At 46.8% G+C, this 16,904-nt stretch overlaps 1 protein-coding gene across 1 annotated transcript; it reads right to left on the bottom strand.

The window, feature by feature from the left end:
* Positions 1 to 795: 795 nt before the first annotated feature.
* LOC136484893 (disease resistance protein Pik-2-like) lies at positions 796 to 6,468 on the bottom strand. The gene is made up of 3 exons (XM_066481864.1): positions 5,144 to 6,468; positions 3,295 to 3,939; positions 796 to 2,628 (listed from the first exon to the last, which is right to left on the bottom strand). Exons 1-3 carry the CDS (start codon positions 6,209 to 6,211, stop codon positions 796 to 798), a joined length of 3,546 nt encoding a protein of 1,181 aa, XP_066337961.1. The 5' UTR covers positions 6,212 to 6,468.
* Between the last annotated feature and the right edge of the window lie 10,436 nt (positions 6,469 to 16,904).

Below are 16,904 nucleotides of genomic sequence, written 5' to 3'. Positions count from 1 at the left end.
GAAAGATTGGTTCCTACAACTGGTCAAAACGTTAGGCACATCGACAGATCGACTCCATGAGACCTGGAATTAACATGACCCAATAATACGAGACTGAGAGACAACATAAAAAAAAAAAAAAAAAAAAAACTCGACCGGGGGGGTTAAGACTGCCCCCGCAGCATTACAAATAAGAAGAAGGACCTTCTCACCCGGCCAAGAAAACCCCGAACCCCCGCCCCCACCCTTACACGGTGGCTTTCCGTCGCCCAAGTGAGAATTGGGCCGGTGCCCCCCCCAGTGCTTTGGTTATGGGGACGGACGAGGGGATTTTTTTAACCTCAGCCTGAAATTCGCTCCCACGGGGAGTCGAACCTAGGACCAGAGGAGTGCCGCTGGGTCACCTAACCGTTTGAGCTAGGCGCCCTTTGGCTCTAAGAGACAACATCTACACAACATCACCCAAGAAATCAGGGGAAAACAAGCACACAAATGAAAATAAGATAATTGAATTACGATGTCAATTCACAGGTTCATTATATACCACATGTGCATATAACATTTGCCGTACAGAGTGAACAAATTCGAGTCAATTTAGCATTTTAGCTATATATGTTCACTCAATTGTCTCCATGTAGATTTTGACATCGAAGAAACAACAATTATCTTTACGGTGCCATGGACGCAAATATTTTAGTTCAAAATGCCTAGAGTGTAGGAAAAGGAAGAGGGAAGGTATAAATGAAAAGCACCAGTCATTTAGCCCTGTGCTCTGGTGCCAGAATCAGCAAACAACAGACAGATTGTCAGTATGCATCAGGACGAACGTGGTTCCTCCAGTTTCAAAGCAGGTGTCTTAGGATGCTGGTTAAGTTGATTCTCCATGTCCAACTTAACTGTGTTGTCAAGGGAACCAAAATACCACACCTCCTTGAGTTTTCCTTTAGAGAGACTCTTCAGGTCAGCAAACTTCACTGCCGACCCAGTACAGCATTTAGCTGTCAGCAGCTCAAGATTTTGCATTGCTAATGATCCAAAGGATACATTTAACTCTGAGTTGCAAGCAATTTCAAGTATCTTGAGGTTCAAATAACTGCTCTGCTCTACTCCATTCACCTCGACAAAAAAGTTAAGCTTATTACCATCTCCATCTTTAAGCGGCTTGACATAAAAACGTAGAATACATAGTTCTTTTATGTCCCCAAGAACTTTGATTACTTCAACTTCTTCTGACATAGTTATCTCCAGTTCCAACTTTGTTAGTTTGGGAAGATCTCTGATCCATGCTGGCACTTCTTTTACAAGGCCATATAGCTTAAGGCTCTGAAGATTTTCCGGAGGCTTCTTCTGAGGCGAGAACATGTCATTCAAACAAGGTTTGTTATTGCCCATGATGAGCCACACTGACAAGGATTCCAAATGAACGTGGTCTGAGATGACGGAACAGAACTCCTTGCTATTTTTCTTGTTGATGCCTGTCACTTCAAGCTTGTGCAATTGGGTGAGCTTCTTGAGCTCTTTCAGGATGGCCTTGCTCCCTGAAAAACCAACGTTGACAGCACCAAGAGTGTGCAAGGCTGTAAGTTTCTTAATCCCTGCAGGCACTTCAACACCACCTACATGACAAGATCTACAGCAGCTAGGCAACCAAGAGAAATGAGCACATGCTACTGATGGTTCCTTAGCTATGCCAGCACGGATGTACTGCAGCTTGGTAAGCTTGGTGATGGATGGTGGCAAAGTGACTATGGAGGTGCCCCTGACATCCAGAGTTTCAAGCTGCCTCAGACCAGCAAATGAACGTGGCAGATAGCAGATCTCTCTTATTCCTCTCAGAGAGAGGAACTTGAGGCGAGGAAGCACCTTCAGCATCTGCTCCAGGCATTTATATGTGACACCCGTTGCATTTTCGAGATCAAGCACCCGGAGCACCCTCATAGTTTCACTGATGAAGAAGGGCTTCCACTGTCCAAACACAGTGAGGGAGCGTAGCCTTGAGAAGTCAATACTACTGAACACGATCTTGTCTCTGTCCCAGCTTTGTTTTATGACAAGGTGTCGTCCTGTGCGTTGACTGGTCAATGTGCACCTGCCCTCCAGTTCGAAGACAAGGTCCTCATCCTTTCGCCTTGATATGATGTACTCACGGAAGAAGCCGTTGACTTGGCACAAGACCATTCTTGTATCTGCAGTGGTGACTGAATGTGGTGTCTGCTGGATGATACTCAGATCAAGGAGCATCGAGAAGAATTTTTCCCCATTATCCTCAGCTGACCTGTTGGACGTGTCCCTCGAGTAACCCTCTGCGATCCACCGCCTCACTAGACGCCTCCGTCTAATGCTTTGGCCTTGCGGAAAAATGGACAGGTAGAGGATACATGGCTTGAGGTAATCTGGGCAAGTACGGAAGTAGTTGTGCATCCAACCAAATAATCCACGCAAGTTATCAAATTCCGGTTTAGTCTCCAGATCATGCATAAATCTGTCACTAAGATTCATTGCGGTTTTCATCCAGCTGACTGTCATGGGTGCCAAAAAGTTGGCTACAGCAACTATTACTTTGGGAAGTCCGCCACACTTGGAAATAAGTTTTAGAAGCTCGGGATCTTCAGAATCCCTTAAAGCGGACGAATCTGGAAATATGTCTACCTATATTATTGAAAAGAAGCTAAATTAGTAATAATTATTGTATCAATCAATCACACTTTAGATTTAGTTTTAGTTTGCTGTTAGCATGCATAAACTCATGTTTTGAAAAGTTGGAAAAATTACATGTGCATCAGGCTCTGTTTGTTTATCTTACAAATTGTGGGGTGCGCTTGTTGTTTGAATTTAACTTTTTACTTAGAAAAAAGATACAATTTTTGTTGAAATATTATGACATATCTATATTGCCAGTATGCTTGTAATATGGTCTATTGTTTATGAAATCAATACTACTAAACATATAATTCTTTAATAGAAAAAATTTTGTATTCCTGGTCCTAGGAAAGAATTGTTCTGAACTTTTATGATACCATTTGGATGAGTTTTGTTAGGCATACTATAGAAGACTTGGATAAGATGATTCTGTGTCTTTTAAGATGGGATGAGCATAGCAACTGAAAAAAAGCTTGGATGAAACTACTTTGATGAAAAAAAAAAAAAAAAAAAAATCACACCATTTTTCTTCTTTTGCAAAACATAGTTTAATCACCTAGAGGGGGAAAAAGATAAATCATAGACTAATTGTTGCATTTGAGCATCAAGATGTATCTGAGAAATTAGATTTAATGAGACCAAGAGAATAGGCAAGTATCTTGCAAGAAAACACACCTCCTTTTTGAAGAGATCACGTGCTTCATCGTCTTCTAGACTTTTGACATTGTACGTGGCCTCTTCTCGATTTGCACAATGTATGGCTATGCTTGCTTCAGTTGTAATCACAACGATAATGCTTCTAGAATGTATAGACACCAAGTAATGTCGTATTAGGTCCCACTCATCTGTGGATTGCAAACCATCTATTACGACAAGGCAGCGATGTTTCTCCAGAAGCTCATGAAACTCTTGAATGGGATTGCTGATTCCATTTTGCTGAGGAGAATCTGACTGAAGTTCTGAAAGTAAGCTCCAAGCCAAGTTCCTTAAATTGAATGGATGTGATACATCCACCCAACTGTACATGGTAAATATTTTGTTGCTACTGTCACACATTATGTCGTAGTATAAGTTCCTGACTAGAGCTGATTTCCCAACACCAGCTATCCCCCACACGGATATCACAGGAAAACCATTAACACATGCCCTGGCTAAATAGCCACGGAGATCTTTCATCTGTGAATTGCGTACTTTAACTAGGGGGAATCGACCAATCCACATATCAGTGTTGTTTTGGACACCCATTGATGATGATGCCTCATTATTGTTAGCCATCACCATAGTGGTTTGCTTGCTTTTATCTCCGTCGCCTTGAGAACCCTGAAAATATAGAAAATTTAAGAAGGGTGGTCATGGAGACCTCAAGAGAAGGGGACATGTGCACTTGGGAGGAGGAATTAATGTAACATGCAACAAACATTGGAGGGATGGCACAGTTTCTGAATCCTGTGCCAAGTGTTACATTAGAGCATCTACAAGAGTTTGCTATCTCAACTTGTCATCCATATAATTTTGGCAAAACAAGAAAAAATAGCCTCCAACAGTTTGACAAAACAACTTGGCATCAATAGCAACTTGGCAAATCTTCCCTCCACGCGCGCAAATATACACGCGCGTATACGGCTTGGCATCCGGGGCTCTTCGTTTCTTAGCGGGGCTCTTCGTTCGCTTAGCGGGCCTCTTCGTTTTGTTAACGGATTTTTTTATTTTACCAAGTCAAAAATGCCAAACTCTTAGAGATGGATTGTTTTTTTACTTGGCATATAATTTTGGGAGGTAAAATTTGACAAACTCTTGGAGATGCTCTTATGAGTTGGGATTTGCTGATTTGACTGAACAAATATAAGAATTTATTCCACTACTTTCTCCTAAACCTATTTCCGTTATTCCCTATGTGGGGACTATGGGGAATCAGTCTCATTGTGTGTGTGTGCAGGGGCCGGGGGAGCTTTTGTTAATGATAAATATACTAATGACTAGCATTGTCTGCACTTTTTCGTTTTGTTTGCACAGCCAGCCCTTCAAGCCTTTCACAGTTTCACTGGTGATGAGCAACATAAGTAGAACTGCTACTGTACATTTTTAATCAAAGTACTTCTATATCTATCAATAGTTTAAAAGTTTGTCCAACATCGGTTGAGGTGGTTCGACCATGTCTAAAGGAGGCCTCCAGAGGCACCAGTGCATTGTGGAGTCATAAGCCAAGCTAATAATATGAGGAGAGGTAGAGGAAGACCGAAATTGACATGTGGGGAGACAATAAAAAGAGATTTGAAAGCTTGGGATATACCTAGAGATCTATGTTTGAACAGGAGTGCTGGGAAAGCAGCTATTGAAGTGCCTGAACCGTGACTTGGGACTCTTGGTGGGTTTCAACTCTAGCTACCCCAACTTGCTTGGTACTGAAAGGCTATGTTGTTGTTGTAGCATATGATTTGAATATGCAATGATCAAAACTACAAGAGCAAAAGAGATTAAGGCCATTTTTTCCGGAAATTTATTCGATTGTGTTTCAGCTGCTTACCTCCCTGAAGAAGACACATGCAGAGTGTTCGGCTGAGGACTGCTTAAGCTCAAACACTTGCCATGGATCTCCAACACACAGCCTGGCGACTTCAGATTGCTGAGTAGAGATGATGACCCAGCTGTGATTTTTCTTTTCAGGCAGGTAAGCTCTGACGGTGTCCCACTCTACCATACTGGAAACGTTTTCCAGGATAACCAGGTACCTCTCCTTCATTTGCTCCATGAACTCTTCAATAAGTTCGCCTTCTGCAGCCACTTCCAATCTCTTGAGGGTACCAACGTCTACACCCGATTTCTTTTGTAGGCGAGAGTTTGTGTGGAACTGAATCAGCAAGCTCCGCTGGAACTCATGGGGGTTGAAAGGGTGCGTCAGCTTTGCCCAGCCACGGCATCTGAAGCTGTCACATATTTCTGGTTTGCCATAAGCCTCCCTGATTATGGGTGTGGTATCAGCATTGCCACCTGCTGCCCACACTGAGATCACTCCAAGGTCTCCACCAGGTTTCTTGGTGATCAACAACTTGGTCAGATCTCCTAATCCTCGTTGCATCTTTGTGGTATCTCTTGCTTTGACGAGCATGTCAAATGTTGTGGCACCGACAGAAGCACCAGGCACAAACTGTTGCTGCGTGACGGGCTTGGAACCTGAATCACTGATGAGGTTGTAGCGCATGTTCCTAAGGCTCACCTCCTCAACCCTGCCCTTGAGCAGCTTTATCTCGGCGACCGCCTTGTCCAGCGGCAGCTCTGGCCTGATGAAGCCTGGGAGGCAGCGGCAGTGCCAGTCTGATGCCTTGTCAAGGTGGATCACATACTCGATGCAGTCCTCCACGTTGTAGGCGAGGTCACGGACCTGTCTCACCCAGGTCCTCACCACGTTGTTCCTGGCGCGCTCCTCATCTGCGACATTGAGGAAGGACTGCATCATCTGGAACTCACCGGTGATGAACGCCAGGTCGTTCTGCGTGCTCTGCCGCAGCGTTGCCTCCTCCTCAATCGCCGCCAGGGCCTTGGTCACAGTCCCCTCCACCACCGACTTGGCCAAGCTTACTGCCAGGTCTGCCATTGCTTCCCCTGTCTCTCCTAGATACTCCAGTGTATTTGTCTCGGTGGTAGCAGCTAGTGATTAGTGATGCTAATGCTCGGAGGAATTGTGCAGCCTCCGCGCACCTAGAGATGGGAACATGGGGATATCAGCTAGGCATGAACATAGTCAATTGGGAGTTTGGGACTGCGAACACAAGGTTGACAAGTATCCTTGTGTGTTCGTTTTGTGATGAGTGATTGTCAATGTGATCCACGAAGTGGGTTGAGTGGTGACTAACCTTACCATGGCGAAAGCTATGTGTGCGACATGTCTATTGGCTTGTGTTGTGCAGGTGTAGAGCTCGGATGCGGTGGTCGACGGCGAGGTGAAGGTCAAGGAGGACGTGCCGTGCCGACAGACCGGGAGCGGTGAAGGACGGACGTGAGGCTTGGACCGAGGGACCCAGAGGCCGGGTGACTAGCCGCGGTGGCTGACACTTGGGACATCGACAAGTGCAAGAAGACATGGAGTGACGGTGTTGACCGGGTCAAGACGGTGGACGCGTGAGTCGAGCGAGGCTCAGGAGGACTTGGCGGGCCGGCCGGTCGAGGACGGCGGTGACACGCGTCGGATGGCGGGGGACACGTATGGAGTACGCTACTCGCGGACGGTTTGATGGTTTGGACCTCAAAACCATCGGATGGACGGTTTACGGGTTTGGGCCTCAAAACCCGGGCGGAGGTTCCGAGGAGGGACGGATGGCACGTGGCGGCATCGGGGAGTTCGCGTCGAGGCGAAGCTACCGATGAGAAGGCGCGGTGGCCGTCGGATCAAGATTACACCGGGTTGGACAACAACGCCCTTGGACTTAGCGGTTCAACTCATTTGTATCCAGGGGCAAAACTGGAATGTGTAATAGCCCTGTTAAATAGGATGAGGGAGCCCCCATCTCCCTCACCTCCTCCAGTTTTTATTTTCTCCTTTAGGGTTTCTTCCTCTAGTTTGCTTCCATGTATGAGAGAGGTCCACAACTCAAATTGTGACTTGGTTTTGAAGGAATCGGTGGCCGTAACCACCGTATGCCCTCCGGGATTCATGATTTAGTTGTGTTCTTGATGTGATTTTGGTGTTCTTCACGAGCTCCTTTTGTCCCCTCTTGTTTCCCCTCTCGTTTCTTTGTTTTGGGATGGTTTTAGTTCGTTCTTGTTGCCTTGGATCGATCAATGACATGAGTAGAAGCTTTCCACCGAAGGAAATCCACTAATTCCTCACGAGATCGCAGATCCGAGCAATTTAAGTTCTTGACCTATTTTTGGGAGATTCTTCAATTCCTTCGATTCACGGAGTTAGAGTTTGTTTCGGGCCATGATCCTTTAGAGGTTGTCTTTCTACTCGCTTGTGAACCCTTGTGCAAAGTTTCAAGTCAGTTGGAGTTGATATGATCAAGTTATGGCTTGATTTGATTTTTTCCGAGAAACTGCTCGTTCATACCGGACGCGTCCGATATGATCTAGGACGTGTCCGATATTTCTCACTTTGGAGTTTTGAGCTGAAATTTGGTGGAGACCTTCCCTTGGTGTCTAAAGAGCTATGGTTAAAATTTCATGATTTTTGGACACCATTTGACGGGGTTTTGGATTTTTCTCTTTTGGTCAGCTTGCTGCTGAAAATACCGGACGTGTCCGAGATCATACCGGACGTGTCCGATATTTGCAGGAGCAGTGCTGTTTTCTTTTGGGAGTTTGCTCGTTTGGGCTTCGATCTGTGTTCCGTTTGCTCTGTGGTGACCCACTGTGTTCTGAGGGAGCATCCACCCTTCTCTAGGGTCATGGTCATCAAGTCTTTCGTGTATGCTTTTTGGGGATTGATGTTGGGACAGTGGTTGAAGATTTCGAAAGAAATTTGAGGCTCCCATTCACCCCCCCCCCCCTCTGGTCACCGTTTCCGGTCCTTCAATTGGTATCAGAGACGGTTAAGGATCATTCCACCTTAATCGGTCCGTGATCCACGAAGGCGACATGGAGCGTGGTTCCGGGAAACCACCGCACTTTGATGGGTCCAACTATCCTTATTGGAAGATCCGCATGTCTGCGCATCTCCAGGGGATTAATTGGCTCGTCTAGGAAATTTGCGAGGATGCTACGTACGTTGTGCTCCCTGTTGCGGCCCGTACCACCCAGGATTACAAGGATCGGCACAACGCAAATAGCAAAGCTCGCAGTGTGCTTTTCTCGAGTCTTTCGCTTTCTGAGTTCGAGCGTGTCTCCGATTGTACTACAGCTCGAGAGATCTGGGTGAGGCTTCAGAGCTATCACGAGGGGACCGCACAGGTCAAGACCAGACTCTACGAGACGTACAAGCACGAGTATGAGAACTTCTCTCAGTTTGATGGCGAGTCCATCGATGCCATGTTTTCCCGCTTTCAGACTATCGTCAACAAAATGAAAGCGAACAAGGCCAACCTACCTTATAGTGATCATGAGAGGGCGCTCAAGCTTCTCTATGCCCTTGATCGAAAGGTATGGGATGTGAAGGTGTCGGCGATCATCGAGTCGGCCAACTACGACACCCTCACCGTCGATGAGCTTTTCAGCAAGCTCAAGTCCACAGAGATCGACTACCAAACCCAAGCCAAGCTCAAGAATCCTTCTGCACCAACCATGGCTTTGGTCTCAGGTAGTGGTTCAAGTTCATTGACTGACCCTTCACAAGCTTCCTTCTCTTTGTCGTGCTTGATGTCAGTCACAGAGGAGCAGCTGGAGTCTCTTGGGGATGATGAGTTGGCACTCGTCATCAGTCGGTTCTCTCGGTTTCACAACAACCGTTTGAACCGCTGACGCAGTGGTGGCATGAAGGAGGGATGCTATGGATGTGGAGATCCGGACCACTTTGTCACGCACTGCCCCAAGAAGAAGCCCTTCACCAACAAGTACGACTCCGACAAGCGTAAGGATAAGCACGACTACACCTCCGGCAAGCACAAGGCCAAGGGCGGTTTTGACAAGGAGGCGATCAAGAAGGCATACCGCAGGAAGGCCAAAGCTCAAGAACGCGCCTTCCTCGCTTCCCTCAGCGACCTCGACGACGACTCTGACGATGATCACTCTTCTTCTCCCTCGACCGACGATGAGTCCGAGAAGAAGCGCGAGGACAAGCTCAACGGTCTCTGCTTTGTCGCCGGTGCAAACCATGGTGGGTTTTGCACTATGGCAGTTGACGGTGGAGCAAAGCTCAAAAAGGACGTCGACGTCGACGATGACGAAAACAAGGTACCGCCCACACTTGACTCACTTATGCTTGAGCTTGATACTATGAATGATACATTGATGAGTCAAGATAAGTTGCTTAAGCGTGCTGCCCGCGAGAGAAAAGAGTTTAAGGGCCAGCTAGAGGTTGCTTTGAAGGAGTTGGAGCTTGCCAAGAGTGGTGTAGTGGTGTCAAAGGAGGAGGAGTGCGATGAGTGCGCTATACACATGTCTAACCTCTCTGACTTGCAATCCAAGTATGCTGTTTTGCTTGATGAATGTGATGAGCTGAAGTCTCGTTCTGGGTTGCTCGGTGCATGCAAGTCCTGCTCAGGCTTGCAATCTGAGTTGGCAGAGAAGATTGCCAAACTTGCTGAGTTTGAGAAGGCCAACTCAGATAGCACCACCACTACATGTGTTCGATGTGAAGCTTTGGTGTTGGAGCTTGAGTCCTGCAGGCATGACAAGATGGGAACCGAGGAAGAAAACACACAACTTCGGTCCATCTTGAGCTGGGTGTCGTGCAGTGAGCCTCAGTTGGGCATGATGGTGAGCCAGTTCAGGCGGGGAACTGACTCATCGGGAGTAGGCTTTGCTATAGGTGGGAAGGGTGAGCATGTCTATGGCAAGGTTGGTGAACATAGTGGTTTGAACCCAAGTGAGAAACCCACCAACACTCCCAAATTGATCAAGATCCCTCCACCAGAGCCTACCAAGCCTATGATCAAAGATGGTGTGTTTGAAGAACCACCAAAAGCTCCACCATCCAAGCAAGTTTGGGTTCCCAAACCGAACCACTTTTGGAACTCACTCGATACTCTACCCAACATCTCTAGTGCATCCCTTCCTAAAGCCAAAAAGCCTCAGAGAGTGAACCACATCTACAAGAGAGTGAGTCAACCACCATCCAAGAGAGAGGTGAGGTACCACTGTGACTATTGCCATAGAGATGGTCATTTGGCTGAGTTTTGCTTTAGGAGGAAGAGAGATGAGCGGCGCGAGTATGAGTTGAACAACCGGAACATGTACCGTCCTCCCCATGGCGTACATGTACCGCCTGTTTAGAGGCACAGTGTTAGGCCTAGAGGTGCAATGCCTCAAGGTGCTAGGCCTCAGGTGGCGAGACCACGTGGTGGTCGTGCCCGGCGTGGCCCAAGTCATGATCTATATGACTCTGGACCTCGCGACGGTGGCTTTCAGTCCCACACTCCTAGCGGACCACATTTTCCTCCACGTGGTGATCGCTTCTCTCCAATGGGACATGGCATGTATGGTGTTTTTCCTAACACTTTTCTAGGGCAAATGACTCAACACTGGTATTCTCCTCATTTCACTAACCCCAGTGTTGTGCCATTTGCTCACCCCCTGTCTTTCTATTGATGCAGAGCGGAGGCCTGGAGAACACGTGGCTTGTTGATTCTGGCTGTTCGCGCCACATGACCGGAAGTTCCAAATGGTTCTCCAGCCTCGACCCCATGCAATACAAGGAGTACATCACATTTGGGGACAATAGCAAAGGTAAGGTGCTGTCTCGTGGGACCATTCAGGTCAATGAGTCTTTTATCTTGAAGGATGTTGCTTTGGTTTCAAGCCTGCATTTCAATTTGCTCTCTGTTTCGCAACTCCTTCAAGATGGGTTTGAGGTGCGCTTTAAGACTGGACTTTCTCGTGTGCTCGATTCTCAGGGACATCTAGTTTGTCAGATCGTTCCTTTTGGCTGAGTTTTTAGAGCTGATTTCTCTCAGTCTTTTGGTTCTTCTCGCTGTTTGGTTGCCGGATCTTCTTCTGATTTGTGGAAGTGGCATAGGAGACTTGGTCACTTGAGCTTCGATCTCCTAGTGAGGTTGAGTTCTCTTGACATGATCCGAGGATTGCCCAAACTTAAGTTTGAGAAGGATCTGGTATGCCATCCTTGTCGCCATGGAAAGATGGTGGCTGCTTCCCATCCTCCAGTGACTTAGGTCATGACCACGAGACCCGGTGAGCTACTCCATATGGACACTGTTGATCCGGCTCGGGTTCGGTCAGAGGGAGGGAAGTGGTACGTTCTTGTGATCGTGGATGATTTTTCTCGTTATTCTTGGGTGTTTTTCATGGAGGGCAAGGACGAAGCATTTTCTCATGCTCGTGACTTGATCTTGAGGTTGCAAACTGAGTTACCAAAGAATGCCATATGAGCTATCCGTAGTGACAATGGCACTGAGTTCAAAAACTCTCAGTTTGACACCTTTTGTGCTTCCTTGGGTCTTGATCATCAGTTTTCTTCGCCCTATGTTCCTCAGCAGAATGGTGTTGTTGAGCGCAAAAATCGGACTTTGGTTGAAATGGCCAGGATGATGCTCGATGAGCATAGGACTCCTAGGCGTTACTGGGCCAAAGCCATCAACACCGCCTGCCATGTTTCAAACCGCATTTTTCTTCGTGCTTTCTTAAAGAAGACATCCTACGAGTTGCGGTTTGGGCGTCCACCCAAGGTGAGTCATTTTTGAGTCTTCGGTTGCAGGTGCTTCATTCTTAAGCAAGGTAATCTTGACAAGTTTGAATCTAGATCTTCGGACGGTATATTCCTCGGTTACGCTTCTCATTCACATGCGTACCGTGTGCTTAATCTTGAGACTAACCGTGTCGTGGAGACTTGTGAAGTCACCTTCGACGAAACCATGCCCTCTTCTATTTCTGTCTTTGAACGTGTAGGTGATGAAGAGATGGGTGACAGCATTTTCGTTGAGGATGACGATGACATCGATTGGGATGATCCCAAGCCATCTCAACCAGCTACCCCGATCGAGCCAGCTTCGACCACTTCGGCTCATGGCCCCGAGCCCTCCACCTCTACTTCATGGGGTCCGTGCGAGCCGCTTCCTCAATCGACTAAGGAGGCCCCAGCTATGGATGAGGGGGAGGCGACTTCGTCTTTGGGTGCACCTCGACATATCCAGCGACGCCATCCTCCTCAGACCATGATCGGCGACATCGACGAAAGGGTAACGCGTTCCAAGTCTTATCATATTTCCCATTTCGCTCATTCTGCTTTCGTAGCTTCTTTTGAGCCTCGAGATATTGGACACGCACTATCTAATGCCAATTGGGTTAATGCTATGCACGAGGAGTTAGAGAACTTTGAGCGGAACCAAGTGTGGGTTTTAGTTCCACCTCCACCAGAGTGCCACCCCATAGGTACAAAGTGGGTTTACAAGAACAAGCAGAGTGAGGATAGGGTGGTGGTGAGAAACAAGGCGAGATTAGTGGCTCAGGGTTTTTGCCAAAAAGAGGGAATAGACTATGAAGAAACCTTTGCTCCTATTGCCCGTCTAGAAGCCATTAGGATTCTTTTAGCTTTTGCAGCTTCGAAAGGGTTCAAGCTGTATCAGATGGATGTAAAGAGTGCCTTCTTGAATGGGTACATAGAGGAAGAGGTTTATGTGAGGCAACCCCCTGGCTTTGAAAATCCAAAGTACCCCAACCATGTTTTTAAACTCCACAAAGCCTTGTATGGTTTGAAACAAGCCCCGAGAGCCTGGTATGAGCGTTTAAAAGCTTTCTTGCTTGATAAGGGTTTTAGGATGGGTTCCGTAGATAAGACTTTGTTCCTCCTCAAGCAAGGCATAGACATCCTTTTGGTTCAGATATACGTGGATGATATAATCTTTGGTGGCTCTTCTCATGCTCTTGTTGCCAAGTTTTCAAATACTATGAGCAGGGAATTTGAGATGAGCATGATGGGCGAATTGACTTTCTTCCTTGGGCTGCAAATCAAGCAAACTCGTGAGGGGACGTTCGTGCACCAAGGCAAGTACACCAAGGACGTGCTCAAGAAATTTGATATGGGTGAGGCCAAGCCTCTTTCGACGCCCATGTCAACCACGACGGCCCTGGATGAGGACAAGGAGGGAGAAGCCGTGGACCAGAAGGAATACCGAAGCATGATCGGGTCCCTGCTGTACCTAACGGCGACGAGACCGGACATCCAGTTCGCAGTCTGCTTGTGCGCGCGCTTTCAGTCTTCTCCGCGCACGTCTCATCGTCAAGCCATCAAGCGGATCCTCAGGTACCTTCGTTTCACACCCGAGTTTGGTCTTTGGTTTTTAGCCTCCTCCTCTCTTTCTCTTTGCGGGTATTCTGATGCGGATTATGCTGGTTGTCGTGTTGAGAGGAAGTCCACTTCGGGGACTTGTTAGTTTCTTGGATCTTCTCTTGTGTCTTGGTCTTCTCGCAAGCAGTCTAGCGTCGCCCAATCCACCATAGAAGCTGAGTATGTTGCTACTGCTGCTTGTTGTTCCCAGTTACTTTGGATGATAGCTACTCTGAGAGACTTTGGGTTAGAGTTTAGGCGAGTGCCTTTGTTTTGTGATAGCACCAGTGCCATAAGTGTAGCCAAAAACCTAGTCCTTCACTCAAAGACAAAGCACATAGAAGTTCGCTTTCACTTCTTGCGTGACCACTATGAGAAAGGTGATATCGATCTGCACCACATTGATACCCAAAACCAGCTCGCAGATATCTTCACCAAACCACTTGACCAAGCCCAGTTTGCTCGCTTGCGAGGGGAGCTTGGAGTTTGTTTCCCTTTTTAGAGGAGGGAAACTTTGGTTGTTGTATTCTAGTTTTGCTTTTCTTTGTAGTTTAGCCTTTGTTTTTGTTTTTATATCATACTTGCATATCATATCATCATGTATCATATTGCATCCTGAGCTTCATCCTTATAGTAGCTAGATTGACACTATGCTCTTGTTGGGGATGTTATGGATATACATGATGTGCTTTTGGCTTAGGCTCCTCTTGATCAATTGATGCATGTTATGAGCTAAGCTTGTTTTCCAAACTGTGAACTTGATTAAAACTTATTGAAACATGAAATGTGTTCACCACTACTTGTGGCACTAGCATGTGTAGAATGTGTCGAGATCTTTTTCTTGCTTCATATATATGCTTAGTTGCTACGGCTCATACCTTGAGTTACACACTTGCTTGAGAAACTTGAATTTGTGCGAAAACTTGAAAATCAAACTAAGTGATTTGAAAAGATCGGGATGGGTCTGTACTATCCTATGTCAGAGTATCGAGACAGCTCCAAATTGCACTCATTGGTGAACTTGAGCTCTGTAATGGATACCGAGATCATTGTCTTAAGCTTCTGATTGCCTTTGGCATAGGCTTGACATGGTCGCTAAGTCAGGTTTTGATGGCACAGATAACCTCCCGCACACACTTGTCTGACAAACTTTGGTAATAAGCTGCATAACTCTGATAAATTTCAATTGGTGTCTAAAATTTGATCAAACCACAAGTTTGTCTCATGACATGATGTGTGAACTTTGTTTGGGGTAGTTCACTTTGCATACATGTGTAGCACAAGGTCGATCTCCTGTCTACTTTTGCTATGTGCTCCTTTGGTGGTGAACCCTCTTTTAAAATTGCTCAAACTTGATCAAAATTGCTTAAATGCCATATTTCGTCTCATTTGGTTACTTTGAGCATTTGCTAGCACTTGTATGTGTTGCTATATATACATGACAGCATCAACTAGAGCCTCTTTTCAATCTACTTACTATAATCTTGAAGCTTCTGCATTCGTGCATTTCTGCATTCATAGCATGATTTGAGGGGGAGATGCAATCTTTGGGCTCTAGCTTGATAAGTGCATGTGTCAACAAGGGGGAGAAGTTTTCCACACTCACAATGACACAAGGGGAGAAATATTTAGAAAAGGGGAAGAAACTTCCAATTTCACCTAAAGTTGAGAGATATGCATTCATTTGAGAGAGATTGCACTTGTTCAGGGGGAGTTGCATTTGAGGTGTTTGGCTAGATGTGTTGAGCCTTTGCCTCTTCTGGAGGGTCTAGCAGTTTTTTGGTTTTTCGGGCTTTGCTAGTGGTGTTGAGCCCGTTGCCTCTTCTTGAGGGCTACCTTTGTTTTACTTGGTTGCGTCGAGCCGTTGCCCGTGTCTTTGGGGACCAAGTTTTGCTCACTTTCAAATGACCCAGTTCTTGGCTTTTCTTTGGCTTTTGGTCATTTGGGTGAGTTCTTTCTTTTCTCTTCTTTTTCTTTTTCTTTTGCTCAAACTGTTCGTGTATTGGTGTTGACAATGCACTCATCAAGGGGGAGATTGCGAACACAAGGTTGACAAGTACCCTTGTGTGTTCGTTTTGTGATAAGTGATTGTCAATGTGATCCACGAAGTGGGTTGAGTGGTGACTAACCTTACCATGGCGAAAGCTATGTGTGCGACATGTCTATTGGCTTGTGTTGTGCAGGTGTAGAGCTCGGATGTGGTGGTCAACGGTGAGGTGAAGGTCAAGGAGGACGTGCCATGCCGACAGACCGGGAGCAGTGAAGGACGGACGTGAGGCTTGGACCGAGGGACCCAGAGGCCGGGTGACTAGCCGCGGTGGCTGACACTTGGGACATCGACAAGTGCAAGAAGACATGGAGTGACGGTGTTGACCGGGTCAAGACGGCGGACGCGTGAGTCGAGCGAGGCTCAGGAGGACTTGGCGGGTCGGCCAGTCGAGGACGGCGGTGACACGCGTCGGATGGCGGGGGACGCGTATGGAGTACGCTACTCGCGGACGGTTTGATGGTTTGGACCTCAAAACCATCGGATGGACGGTTTACGGGTTTGGGCCTCAAAACCCGGGCGGAGGTTCTGAGGAGGGACGGACGGCACGTGGCGGCATCGGGGAGTTCGCGTCGAGGCGAAGCTACCGATGAGAAGGCGCGGTGGCCGTCGGATCAAGATTACACCGGGTTGGACAACAACGCCCTTGGGCTTAACGGTTCAACTCATTTGTATCCAGGGGCAAAACTGGAATGTGTAATAGCCCTGTTAAATAGGATGAGGGAGCCCCATCTCCCTCACCTCCTCCAGTTTTCATTTTCTCCTTTAGGGTTTCTTCCTCTAGTTTGCTTCCATGTATGAGAGAGGTCCACAACTCAAATTGTGACTTGGTTTTGAAGGAATCGGTGGTCGTAACCACCGTATGCCCTCCGGGATTCATGATTTAGTTGTGTTCTTGATGTGATTTTGGTGTTCTTCACGAGCTCCTTTTGTCCCCTCTTGTTTCTCCTCTCGTTTCTTCGTTTTGGGATGGTTTTGGTTCGTTCTTGTTGCCTTGGATCGATCAATGACATGAGTAGAAGCTTTCCACCGAAGGAAATCCACTAATTCCTCACGAGATCGCAGATCCGAGCAATTTAAGTTCTTGACCTATTTTTGGGAGATTCTTCAATTCCTTCGATTCACAGAGTTAGAGTTTGTTTCGGGCCATGATCCTTTAGAGGTTGCCTTTCTACTCGCTTGTGAACCTTTGTGCAAAGTTTCAAGTCATTTGGAGTTGATTTGATCAAGTTATGGCTTGATTTGATTTTTCCCGAGAAACTGCTCGTTCATACCGGACGCGTCCGATATGATCTAGGACGTGTCCGATATTTCTCACTTTGGAGTTTTGAGCTGAAATTTGGTGGAGACCTTCCCTTGGTGTCTAAA

Source organism: Miscanthus floridulus, chromosome 10, assembly GCF_019320115.1.
Source record: "Miscanthus floridulus cultivar M001 chromosome 10, ASM1932011v1, whole genome shotgun sequence".
In the NCBI taxonomy this organism is placed as follows: Eukaryota; Viridiplantae; Streptophyta; class Magnoliopsida; order Poales; family Poaceae; genus Miscanthus; species Miscanthus floridulus.
This window is presented reverse-complemented; position numbering and strand designations above follow the sequence as displayed.

Coding starts and splice junctions, on each gene's coding strand:
- LOC136484893 (XM_066481864.1), bottom strand. CDS start 6,211: ATGGCAGACCTGGCAGTAAGCTTGGCCAAGTCGGTGGTGGAGGGGACT. Junction 3,940..5,143: donor CATGTGTCTTCTTCAGGGAG/GTAAGCAGCTGA, acceptor CTATATTTTCAG/GGTTCTCAAGGCGACGGAGA. Junction 2,629..3,294: donor GTGATCTCTTCAAAAAGGAG/GTGTGTTTTCTT, acceptor TCAATAATATAG/GTAGACATATTTCCAGATTC.